This window comes from Aristolochia californica, unplaced genomic scaffold (genome assembly GCF_029961685.1).
Source record: "Aristolochia californica isolate CCGP_79_NKW_82.1479 unplaced genomic scaffold, dmAriCali1.0.hap1 SCAF_7, whole genome shotgun sequence".
Lineage (NCBI taxonomy): Eukaryota > Viridiplantae > Streptophyta > Magnoliopsida > Piperales > Aristolochiaceae > Aristolochia > Aristolochia californica.
In genome coordinates, this window is record NW_027182268.1 from 35152372 (window position 1) to 35165972 (window position 13601).

General features: G+C 37.7%; 1 protein-coding gene across 1 annotated transcript in view; it reads left to right on the forward strand.

The window, feature by feature from the left end:
- The window catches only part of LOC137936623 (aquaporin TIP2-1-like), a 1691-nt gene extending 513 nt beyond the window's left edge, over positions 1-1178 (forward strand). Inside the window, exons 1-3 of the mRNA XM_068781413.1 lie at positions 1-43; positions 269-519; positions 615-1178. The exon at positions 1-43 is cut by the window's left edge and continues 513 nt beyond it. Coding sequence (XP_068637514.1) covers positions 1-43; positions 269-519; positions 615-983 — 663 coding nt within the window. The 3' untranslated portion in view covers positions 984-1178. The remainder of the gene's footprint in view (positions 44-268; positions 520-614) is intronic.
- Positions 1179-13601: the final 12423 nt, after the last annotated feature.

A 13601-nucleotide genomic window follows, 5' to 3' on the forward strand; every position in this document is an offset into this window, starting at 1 on the left:
TTACTCTTCGTTTTTGCCGGTGTTGGCTCTGCCATTGCTTACAGTTAATACTCTTCCTGGCCCATAGTGTATTTACTTCCTTGTCTGGTTCCTTTTTAACGTATTGATGCACTCTTGACTTTCCCCTTTTCCTTCCTTCTGCGTTTACAATCATTTCTGGCCTCTTCTTTAATTCTTCTAGATGATTAATACCCTCTTAGTAATTTTCTAAGTTAAAGAAGAAGCTAGTTAATTTAGTTAATACGGATAGCGGTGGTGGTGGTTGCAGGCAAATTGACTGCAGGAGCAGCTCTGGATGCAGAAGGGCTCGTGGCCGTTGCAATATGCCATGCCTTCGCTCTCTTCGTCGCTGTATCAGTGGGTGCCAACATCTCCGGCGGACATGTTAACCCCGCAGTGACTTTCGGATTGGCTCTGGGTGGCCAGATTACCATCCTCACCGGAATTTTCTACTGGATTGCCCAGCTTGTTGGTGCCATTGTCGCCTCCTTCCTTCTCAAGGTTGTTACAGGAGGCATGGTAAGGAAGAATTTTTTTTTCCCCTTCTGAGAGCACTTTGATTTGAAATAATAACCACTGGAGCTAAAAGGCATCGGAATGAGTATCTGTTGCAGGCGATTCCCATCCACAGCGTGGCAGCCGGAGTTGGAGCAGCTGAGGGAGTTGTCATGGAGATCATCATCACATTTGCGTTGGTCTACACTGTGTATGCCACGGCTGCCGACCCCAAGAAGGGCTCCTTGGGCACCATTGCTCCCATTGCAATCGGCTTCGTTGTGGGTGCTAACATCCTTGCCGCCGGTCCATTCTCCGGTGGTTCCATGAACCCTGCCCGCTCCTTCGGACCAGCAGTCGCCAGTGGGGTCTTCACGGACAACTGGATCTACTGGGTGGGACCTCTCGTCGGTGGAGGCTTGGCCGGTCTCATCTATAGCAACGTGTTCATGACCTCCGAGCACACGCCCCTCACCACCGATTTCTAACCAACATTTTATTCGAATAACAGAGAGGGAGAGGAAGGACTGATTTTTAGCTCTTCTTCCTCTCAATTGTTTTTCTTTCGTCATGTCTATGTGTGTTTGTGGGTTGTAATTAATTAGAAGAGGTAAAGCTGAATGCTTGCTTTGTTGGTGATGAATTGAAGCCACTTGTCTCTCCCAAATTTTGGACCTCATCCACTTTTCTACTTCTCTATACCATTAAGTGTGGGTCATTCAATAATGGAGACCGGCTTGAAAAAAAGTTTGGTTCAGTTCAGTTTTTAATTAAACTCAAGCCCTAAAGTTTGTTAAATATAACAAGCCAAGCTCGACTTATTAACTTATTAGTTAGTGAGCCGACTCGTTAACATAATTTATTTTTTATAAAAATACCATTTACTCTAATTGCTCTTGTATTCCCTCTTCTGTTAGTTATAGCTGTTCTTATTTACCTCAAATCTCAAAGACTATCGATTATTCAGCTCTTTTGGGTCCCTCAATATCTAATGTTATTGTTTGTCAATGAAAAAATACTATTAATGGAGGGGTTTACTCTTTCTTTAGGTCTATTAAACTGGTTATTATGCATCAGTATGCTTTATTGCAAAAATATTGGACTCCTCTATGATAACTTGTAGTTCAATGATACTAAGTTCATCACAATATTTTTTTTATTTTTATTTTTTATAATTTTTTATTTTTAGAGTTTTAATTATAGATTGGAGTTCAAATAGCTCAAGCTCGATTCCAATTTTAAGCTTGAGTTCAAAGTATTGGGATCAAACTAAAATCAAATATATGCAGGTTCAAGTTTGGTTCGATTCGATGCTACCCCTAATGGAGACAGTGCATGTGCAAAATTAGATGTTGGGAATATGGACAAGCCAAACATATAGCAACTTGGATATGTAAAGCCTGCCTGGCTGACAATCATAAAGACCTACCATTCATATATGCAAAAATCTAATGCATGTGTCACAGATTGACAACGTCTCTACTTGAATTGAAGACATCTTCCCCTACCATCACTCAAAAGCAGATCTAATCAAAATGGGCATTTGACAGTTCATGTCTCAAAGCCTTCAATGGTGATTATAAACAAAAAGACAGACGTGGAGACATTTCTATTTGATACAGGGCTGCTTTCGGAGACAAGTAGATGGGGTTTGGTGGAGGAATATGCCCTAGGCTTGGGTCAAATTTCTGCACACCTGGGAGTATCCTCCAGCTGCCTCAATCCATTGACAGCCAACAAGCATAACTGTGCATACCAAATGGAATAATTGATGACGGGTTCTTTGTCCGAAAGACTGGAACTCGCTTGCCTTTTCCAGCCTTGAAGGAAGCAACGGGTGGCTCGAATTCATTAGCGGCCGTAAAAGGGTAGACAAAGACATACGGAATGAATTCCGCTCCAAAAGAGAAATCCCTGTTAACGAGATAATTATTTTTGTATTTTTATAATATATTTATGTAATTAAAAATAAATGACAAATCGGCATCGAGAGAAAATCTTTTGATTGAAATGATTATGCAAATAAGTGATTCAAATTAAGAGCGAAATGATTAAGGATTCAAATTGTCAATAATTTGTTGCCATCTCTTTCTATCCATCGATTAGGTTATTGCGTAGAAACACGTAGAATTGAAAGTGATTTAGTACACGCACCGGATACTAGGTCAAGTAGATGAATTGGTTCATTTACTTTTACCGCAATTTTGGTTCATCCACTTGAACTTATCGGCTCACGAAAGTGCACACACTCTCGGCACTCTCTCCTTTCTCCCTCTTGCTATCGCTGTCAGCACTCTCTCCCTTTTGTCGCTCGCTCTCCCTTCTCCCTCTCCCTCTTGCTCTCACTCTCGACCTCTCTTCTTTTTCCTCTCCCATCTCCCTCTCGCTCTCGGCCCGCAACAACTTTGTGTCTCCCCCTCCGATTTTCCTGTGTCAGGCTGAGGAAGAGGCCGACTTGTGGAATTCAGGCGATTCAATGTAGGAAAGATACACAAATTGGTAAAATTTTGACTAGATTTTGAAAACAAATAGGAAACTCAACCAGCATTTGCAACTTAAAAAGTGAAACAAAAAATTCGGCTAAAATTTGGATTTTCGCATGCAACAGGATACCATCATGACTTTTGATCATTCCAATGTGGATATATCTCTCTAGAAAGATCAAATTGAGAAACGATTTATTGGGATAGAAAGTATACTCACATAAAATCATCTATCCTCGAATCGAACAGCGAGACGAGCAAAAACAATGCAGATGTGAATCCTCTGTTGCAAGAAGGGAAGTGTTGGCGATTGTGATCCCCATCCAGCTGAGACTCTTCTGTAGATCTTTGTAATCAGAGTAGCATCCCACATAGGTATGAACACAAATCTACACAATTATAGCTGTGAAACTTCTTAATTCGGGTTTATCGCTACGGAGGGATGCTCTTCTGCGAGAAGACGACCGAACAGAAACTATTTAATGAAATCCTCCGCCAGAGCGGTCACCATGCTGCGCAACCGCTGAGAATGCCTCTCCTCTCCAAATGTTACCTTCAATGTCCCTATCAAGAAAAAGCAAACTTGCGTATCATGAAGGTAGCTTGGATCGTTCGTCTTTCTTAAAGAAAATAGTAATTTAGTAACTTCAGGTACTAAGTCTTGAACTTCCTTAGCAGAATTCAATTTCCCAGTTCTCGGAGATTATTGGAACTCAATTTGAGATGAAAAATTAATTTTGCTGGGAACGTCTAAATTATAGAAGTACGATTTGAGGACCTATTAGTAGTACTTTGTTAGTTGGTATACAGATTTGGGTATTCAAGCTGATGAACAATAGTCGAGTTACAGATTCTTGTGAAAGTGAGATTGCACACAACTGCATACATGAGGTAGTTTTCCTCCCCATGGGAAACTACAAAGAATGCACTTGATACTTCAGATTAGGATGACGATAACAGCCATAATGCTTCAAACAGATCTGAAGTAAAAGATATCAGCAAAACTAAACAGCCATCATATCCAAACAAGAAAAGTTACTGGCACCAATGCCAAAAAAACATACACTGAAGGCTGTTGTTGGTGATAATCTGGGTTATGGACCTGCCCTCTCACAAGTTAATCATATTGGAAGCAGGATTGTTTCAAACATGTTAATTGCTAATGAGGGATGTAAGATTTAAGACGACACAATTCAGGTTTTGGCTCAAGCAATTTCAAGGTTTGAAGACTGGCTTGTGGATGTTATGTCTGGTGGAAAAGTACCTGAAGGAGAAATTCTGATGTAGAACAGAGGGTCAAAAAGGAAGAAAAGTTTACCTGCTTCCGAAGGAACCTCTGACCAGGTTATTTGATTTTGCAAGTGCAATATCTTTTATAAAACATTTGCAACTGTGAGTTCCAAGTCTTTGATAAAAAAATTACTATTTTTTTTCTTGGCTCTTTACAATATTTAAACCAATTTAATTAGTTAGGTCCTGAATGGACTCTGAATCAGTTGGAAAATCTTGAATAGTATTTTACTTGATGCAGAGAATTTATTATCTTTGTCCCAGTTAAAGCTGATGGTTTCTTTTACTAGAAATGGAAACAGTGGAGACAGTAGTTTATTTTAATTGCCTTTGATCGTTTTCTGAATCTTTGTCTGTTTGCAGGTTTATGATGAATTCTATCCCATTTTATTGAATCAGTTCAAGTCAAGAGAGAATCTAAAATTTGATACATTTGATGCTTCATTGGATGAATTTTACAACAAAATTGAAAGTCCAAAGGGCAGAAGAAGAAAAGAGAGCAAAAGAAGAAGTTGATATTCAGAAGCTTAATAAGATACGATTAGACCAGGTTCAATTTTCTCTTTAGATTTTACTGAAGCAGAAAAAGTTCAGAATTTTGTTTGATCGAAAAGATATCAGCTACTAAAATTAGCTTGACAATAGCAATGGGCATCACTCAGAAATTCATTCACATACTTTTTAGATGTCTCTAATTTATAGTCTTTGTTAAGGAATAGGCCCACGTGGATTAGTGAGATAAAATATCTTGAGTTTGTTAGTTGGCAGAAAAGGTTTCCTAAGTGACTAATCATTTTGGGGTAGGTCTTGGACCCAATTTAAAAGTCTTTGTCCCACTTCACTTATTTTCTTATCTTGCAGGAAAATTGCATGCACACGCAGTGAAGAATTAAGTTGATCTGTATATGACAATGGAAAAATTGATTGAGTATAATCTTGAAGATGTTGATGCAGCATCTAATGCCCACATAATATCATGACCTTTCAGAGAAAAACAACTTACCGGATGTGGAGACTTCCAATGGGTAAATCCAGCAATCACAAAGGAGCTCTGGTTGCGAATTATTTTCTCAAGCCAGCCAAGAGTTAAATGGCAGCGATGGTTGACGCCGGACGTCGGAGCTCTTTCTTCCTTCTTCCGTGGAGGCTCTTTCTTCTTGCAGCTCTCGCACTGTGGAAGAAGAGAGACTGAAAGGAAACAATGGAGACGAGGCGGTTCAATTCTTTTAAACATAAAATAGACTCCAGAAACGAGCCCAACGTTCATCTCAGCCATTAGATAATGAAGATTGATCTGAAAGGTTGAAGAAGTATGATCAGCCCGGCTGGACCCATCTCGATGCATGGGGTTCGTCCATACCATACCTATATGCTACATAAATGTATCTATTGCATGCCACCCATACCAACAATTCCATTAAGTATCGCCAAATACGTGACATGCATTTACCAGATACCAAGTTATTATTTCTATCTCATATTGGAATATATACCAAGTACTAAATGGTAAATAAAATGAAACCAGGGACTCTTTGATAACTCTAGAAAAAATAAATTTGAAAACATCCCGACCGTTCATCTTAATCTTGTTAAGAATGAATTTGAATACGAAGCATTAATAAAAGGCACAATCATTCTTACCCAAAAAATACTTGTTTGTAAGATTGAATTTAGTGCAATGACTATAATACCCTTAGAAATATGCCATGCTCGCCTTTTGCAGGAGCAGAGACGTGGAAGGGGAAGGGCACCATCCCGTGTGTGGAGGAAGTGGATTTTTTTGTCCCACTTTAAGGAGGGTCAATCAGGGAAATTAAGTGATATAAATCATCTAATTAACTAATAAATTAAGTAATTATGTAAATTAGCTTATTAATTAATTATTTAATATACAATATCTAATTAATTAATTAAAATGAATGATATTTTTACCAATTACTTTCCATTCTTTCACTATGTCAATGAACATTAAACAATAAAAGAAATTCCTAAGAGTCTTGAAGGTAGTATGTGTGGCCGAGTCCAAAGAGTTACTACCAATTTTTTTTTCCCGTAGAATGGTCTCTTTGAAGGATTTCATGGAATCCTTAAGCTAAATTGAATAATTAATTAATTAATTTCTTATGCACTTAATTACTTAATCATAATATTTAATTAGTGCATAACAATCAATTACTTAATTTACTGATGTATTTTTATTTAATTACCTAATTAATTTTTAATTTCATAAATGAATTAGTAACTTAATTATCCAAGAGTTAATTATTATTTGATTAGTTAATTTTTTGCTACTACAAGAAACTTTTTTACTACTTGACTTTTGCTACTTCAGATGTCGATTTCTCTTTCTAAAAAAATATGATTTCAAAAATTCTTTTTTATTTTCAAACTAGACTCAAACATCTTTCTAATGGTATATAATTTGCTATATGAAACATACGGTAAAAGGGTGAAGTATCATAATGTTTAATTAGATAATAGTTAAGTAAATCGAGAAGAAGATGGTTAATGGAATGAGAAACCATACCATTGTATCAAACCGGAATTGGAACATTTTTTTCGATAATGGATGCTCTTCTTCATTGGATGCTTTTTTGTGGTACCACTCACGATGACTATTAAATGCCTGTTGCCATCAATCCTCAAATTGGACAATGGAACGAGCAAAAGCGGAGCAAATGTGAACCCTTTGTTGCAAGAAGGGAAGTGTTGGTGATCGTGATCCCCATCTGGCTGAGACTCTCCCATAGATCTTGTAACCAAAGCAGCTTCCCGCATAGGTATGAACACAGATCTACACAATTATAGAGGTGAATCTCTTGACTTCGCGTCAATGGGATAGATGTTCTCCTACGGGAAGACAATCGAACAAAAACTATTTAACAAAATCCGCTGCTAGAACGGTCAACATGTTGCTCAACCGCTGAGAATGCCTCTCCTCTCCAAAAGTTATCTTCACTATCCCCATCAAGAAAAGCAAACTTGCGTATCATGAGGGTGGCTTGGACAATTCATCTTTCTTAAAGAAAATGGTAATTTAGTAACTTTAAGTACTAAGTCTTGAACTTGCTTACCATAACTCAATTTCCCAATCATCGAAGATTATTGGAACTCAATTTGAGATGAAAAATGAATTTTGCTGGGAACGTCTAGATTATAGGGGTATTATTTGAGGACCTAATAGTAGTACTTTGTCAGTTGATATATAGACTTAGGTATTCAAGCTGATGAACAACAACAGGGTTACAAAATCTTGTGAGAGTGAGGTTGCACACAACTGCATGCATGAGGCAGTTTTCCTCCCCATGGGAAACTACAGAGAGTGCACCTGAGACTTGGGTAGCATAAGAGGAAAACAACTCTCATTAGGATAACAATAACAACTATAATGCTTCAGACAGATCTAAAGTATCTCACCTTCAACAATCCAACTTGGTTACTTGAAAGTGGAGTATCTCACCATGTCACAAAAAACTTGAGCAACTTATAACTTCATGCACCTTATACTGGCTCTAACGTTGTTATGATTGGCAATGACACTGGTCTCTCCATCACCCACACTAGTTTTATATCTCTTCCAACTCCCACTACTACCTTTACTCTGAATGATATCCTCTGCGTACTAACCATGCAAAAGATTTTAATTTCAATTTTTCATTTTGTACTACTACTAATGCATCTGTTGAATTTTTACCATCTTCTTTTCATGTGGAGGATCTTCGAACGGGGGCACCTTTTTATACGGGTAGCACTAAAGATGGAGTGTATGAGTGGCCGGCTAGTAAATGCATGTCTTCTCCAATTCTTGCCTTCTCCAATGTCAAAAGAACATATTTCAATTAGCATCATTGATTAGGTCATCCCACCTTTCCCAATTTGAAACACATTCATTCTAGTTATCACTTAACTATTTCTTCTCCCATGCCAAAAGAGTTTTTATGCAATGCATGTCTTTGCAATAAAAGTCATAAGATGTACTTCTCTACTTCATCTCGTGTCACTACGTAACCTCTTGAAATTGTTTTCTCTGATGTATAGACTTCCCCTATTTTGGCGCAAGATGGTTTCAAATACTATGTCATTTTTTTATCACTTTACCTAACACATACGGTTTTACCTACTAAAATGAAAATTTGAAGTTCAATAAGTTTTTAAGCGTTACAAATCCATTGTGGAAAATTATCACCTTCTATTAAGATAATGGGGGTGAATATATGAGCCTCAAAGATTACCTTTCTCTAAATGGTATCTCTCACTTAACCACTCCACTTCATATACTTGAACATAATGGCTACTCAGAAAGATGACATCATCATATTGTTGAAACTGGTCTCACCTTGCTTTCTCATGCTTCTATTCCAATTACCTTTTGGTCCCATGCCTTTGCCACTACTATCCATTTAATTAACGAGATGCCAATCCCTACACTCAATCTATCATCTCCCTATGAATTAATTTTTTACAAAACACCAAATTTTTCTATAATTGGGGATTTTTGGCTATTTATGTTACCCCTGACTTCATCCATATACATCTGAAAAACTTGATCAAAGGTCTAAACCATGTGTATTTCTCAGATACTCATTATCTCAACGTGCCTACTTGTATTTTGAACCATCTACTTCAAAAATATTTGTCTCTCGTCGTGTTAAGTTTGTAGAGTCAGTCTTCATGTACACCTCCCTTCATAATTACCTACCTTGTCCCACCTCCATTGTCGTAGATACTTGAATTCCCACTGTACTTCTTATTTCATTACCTTCTCCATCACAACCGACTTCTAACACTCCACCTCAAGTGCGCCCTCAAGCAATGCCTCCTTTTGACGATACTTCACAAACCTCTAAGATACCAACACATCAAGCAAAGATTGAGCAGTAACCACCACCCATCCAACCATCACCAAATCTTACCCATCAATCCACCAAAATAAAACCTCACACCCAATCCACTGAAACACAACCTATCACCCAACATTGCATGGCTATTAAGGCCAAAAATGATATCCATATACCAATTCAAAAAACTCAACCTTCACACCCACCTAACATCCCCACCTGATCTTGAACCTACTTCCATGACTCAAGCCCTCAAAGATCATAACTGGCATCGATCTTTGTTTGAAGAATATGATGCTCTTGCTCGTAATGGGACATGAGAGCTAGTCTCTTATGATGGAATCACTAATCTTGTTGGTTGTAAATGGAATTTTCAAATTAAAAGGTACTCTGATGACTCTATTAATAGGTTTAAAACTCGCCTTGAGGTCAAAGGCTTTCACCAATGACCAAGTATGGATCACCATGAGACTTTTAGCCCGATTGTTAAATCTACCATCATGAGACTTGTACTTAGTTTTGCAGTTAGCAATGGTTGGTTCCTCCATCACCTCGATATCAACAATTGCTTTCTTCGAGGCCGGCTCTCAAAATATGTTTATATGGCTTAACCTATGGGCTTTGTTGATATTGATCATCCAATACATGTTTGTAAAATTCATGAAGATGGTCTCAAACATGCTTCATGGGCTTTGTATCATGAATTGTATCAATTTCTTGTAGATTCAGGTTTCAAGAATTCTCATTCTGATATTTTCCTATTTGTTCTAAACATTGGCAAGCATGTTCACTTTCTGCTGGTGTATGTTGATGATATTATTATTATTAGCAATAGTGATGACTTATTTCTCAAAATTTTGGTTGCCTTTGTCATCAATTCTCTCTTAAGATCTTTGTTCTTTGTCTTACTTTCTTGGAGTTGAGGTTGTTCCACATTGCCATGGCATATTGCTCTCTTAAAGAGGATACATCCAAGACCTGCTCAAAAGGGCTCAAATGGAAGATGCTAAACCTATTCTCACCCCATTGGCAATGAATTCTTCCTCCCTAACCATGACCTCGGACTCTCCTCTATTTGATCCTTCTCAGTTTCGTACTGTAGTTGGCAGCCTAGAATACCTCTCTCTCACTTGCCCTCATATTTCCTTTGCTATAAATAAAATGTCCCGGTTTATGCATCAATTGACCGACGAGCATTGGGTACTCATTAAACAAATTTTACATTATTTATGTGGCACATTGGACAAAGGTCTTTTTCTACATCGTGAGTCTCTTTTATCTCTTCAAGGGTTCTCGGATGCTGATTGGGTTGGCAATAAAGATGATCACTCTTCTACTAGTGCTTACTTTATCTATATTGGGTGTAATCTTATTTCCTGGAGTTCAAAGAAGCAACACACTATTGTTCATTTTTCTATTGGGGCAGAGTATCGACCAGTTGTTGCTACTACTACTAAACTTTGGTGGGTATGCTCTCTACTTGTTGAACTTGTTATGACATGGCAAACTTACTTATGTTCAATTTACTTAGTTAAGTAAGAATCTGTTTTGCACGTTGGATCGTGCCAAGTCTATTTTTAGTTTTTTTTCAGTTATGTATTAAGTCTATTTATATAGACTGTTAGTTTATCAATGAACATCAGAAAATTATATCCATCGCTTCGTCGTTCAATATTTCATTTTTATCAGTGGTATCTGTTAAGTTTGGTGACAACTCCACAATTTCTGTTATGGGAAAAGGAAAGGTAACAATCCAAACCAAAGGAAATTCCACCCACACTATCGCTAATGTTTTTTTGTGCTAGATTTAAAGACTAACTTGCTTAGTGTGGGTCAATTACAAGAAAAAGGATACGAGATTGTTATCAAAGATGGAGTATGTCAGATTCAAGATGCAAAGTTGGGCTTAGTTGCTCAAATTAACATGACGGTGAATCGTATGTTCCCACTTTATCTCCACAACACAGCTCATTCATGCTTCTCAGCAAAATTAAAAGATGAGGCATGGCTATGGCACTTTCACTATGGGCATCTGAATTTTGGCGGATTGAAAACACTACAACAAAAGAACATGGTGACGAGGCTTCCTCAAATTACAGTCTCTTCTCAAGTTTGTGAAACATGTGTTGTTAGCAAACAACACCGTAATCAATTTCCACAAGGAAAATCTTGGAGAGCGAAGAAAGCATTGGAACTTGTTCATTTTGATATTTGTGGGCCAATAACACCACATTCTAATGGAGGTAAAAGATATATCATTACTTTCATTGATGATTATAATCGTAAGATATGAGTTTATTTTTTGCAAGAAAAATCTGAAGCCTTTGTAGCTTTTAAAAGCTATAAAGCTCTTGTTAAGAAAGAAGTTAGCAACTACATAAAAGTTTTTCTCATAGATCGCGGTGGAAAATATAACTCACATGAATTTACAAATTTTTGTGAGAACCATGGAATAAGGAGATAACTTACAACAGCTTGTACACCCCAACAGAATGGTGTATGCCAGAGGAAGAATCGTACTATTATGAATATGGTGCGAAACCTTTTTACTACAAGTGGCATTTCAAAAAGTTTCTGGCCTGAAGCAGTTAATTGGAGCATCCATATATTAAATAGAAGTCCCACACTTGCTGTTCAAAATATGACACCAGAGGAAGCATGAAGTAGAAATAAGCCTGCTGTAGATTATTTTTGGATTTTTGGATGTATTGCCTATGCCCATATTTCAGATGAGAAGAGGAGGAAGCTAGATAACAAGGGAGAAAAATGCATTTTTCTTTGTGTTAGTGATAAACCAAAAGCCTATAAACTATACAATCCTTGCACCATGAAAATTGTCATCAGCCGTGATGTGGTATTTGATGAAAAAGACATCTGGTCATGGAATCAAAATGGTGTTAAAGAAAGTATTCTAGTAGATTTTGATGATGATGAGAAAGGGTAGCAACCTATGAAGAATGAGCAAGAAGAGGAAGTCACTCAAAATGTTCCAATTGATCAGAGCCCACTTGCAGCTGAATCACAAAGGCCTCTATGTATTCGAAGAAGACCAGCATGGATGATTGATTATGAAGTAACTGGAGTTGACCAAAGTGATGACCCACTCACACATTTTTCTCTGCTTTCAGATTGTGATCCTACCATTTTTGAAGTGGTTGTCAAAGAATCAAAATGGAGAAAGGCTATGGATGCTAAAATTACAGCCATTGAAAAAAATGATACATGGGAGTTATGTGATCTTCCAAAAGGGCATAAGACAATTGGTGTAAAGTGGGTTTACAAAACAAAGCTGAAGGAGAATGGTGAGGTTGACAAGCACAAAACACGCTTGGTAGCTAAGGGCTACAAGCAGGAGTTTGGTATTGATAATGTCAGAGTGGTTCCGTCCACTCTTGTTAGAGTTTGTGGTCTGAGTTAGATACTTGGTTTTCCACACCTTAAACGGCTAGTGTTTTCGGGTTGTATTGGCTAGGTATCTGACTCAGAACTTCGTAGTTAAGCGAGCCTGGGCTAGAGTAATTCTAAGATGGGTGACCTCCTGGGAAGTACTCTTGCCTAGGACTTTGACATGGTATCAGAGCTAGGCACGCCATGGCCCGCGTTCGTATCCCGTGAGAAGCGGCTCCAGAATGGGCGGGGTGGGTGTCAGAGTGGTTTCGTCCACTCTTGTTAGAGTTTGTGGTCTGAGTTAGATACTTGGCTTTCCACACCTTAAACGGCTAGTCTTTTCAGGTTGTATTGGCTAGGTATCTGACTCAGAACTTCGTAGTTAAGCGAGCCTGGGCGAGAGTAATTCTAGGATGGGTGACTTTTGCCTAGGACTTTGACAAATAATAAAGAAGTATTTGCTCCGGTTGCAAGGCATGATACAATAAGATTGGTGATTGCTATGGCAGCTCAAAACTCATGGCCTGTTTTCCAGTTGGACGTGAATCATCATTCCTCCATGGAGATTTGAAAGAAGAGGTATTTATTGATCAACCTCCTGGTTATGTAAAACTTGGCAACAAGCATAAAGTGTATAAGTTAAAGAAAGCTCTATATGGATTAAAACAAGCTCCACCGACTTGGTATAATCGTAAAGAAACTTATTTTTTTAAGGAAGGAATTCAGAAATGTCCTTATGAATATACACTTTTTATAAAAATTGAAGATGAAGGAAAGATCCTGCTTGTTTGCTTATATGTAGATGATTTAATCTACACTGGAAATAATACAACCATGTTTAGTAGTTTTAAGAAATCCATGATGGCAGAATTTGAGATGTCTGATCTTGGCTTGATGCATTATTTTCTTGGCATAGAAGTGGTACAGTCTTCTACTGGAATTTTTATTTCTCAAAAGAAGTATGTACGAGAAATCTTGGTCAAGTTTCAGATGAAGGATTGTAATCCTGTAAATACTCCATCTGAGTTTGGTATGAAGCTACACAAAGATAATAGAGGAAAGAAAGTTGATGACACTCTTTACAAACAAATAGTGGGGAGTTTAATGT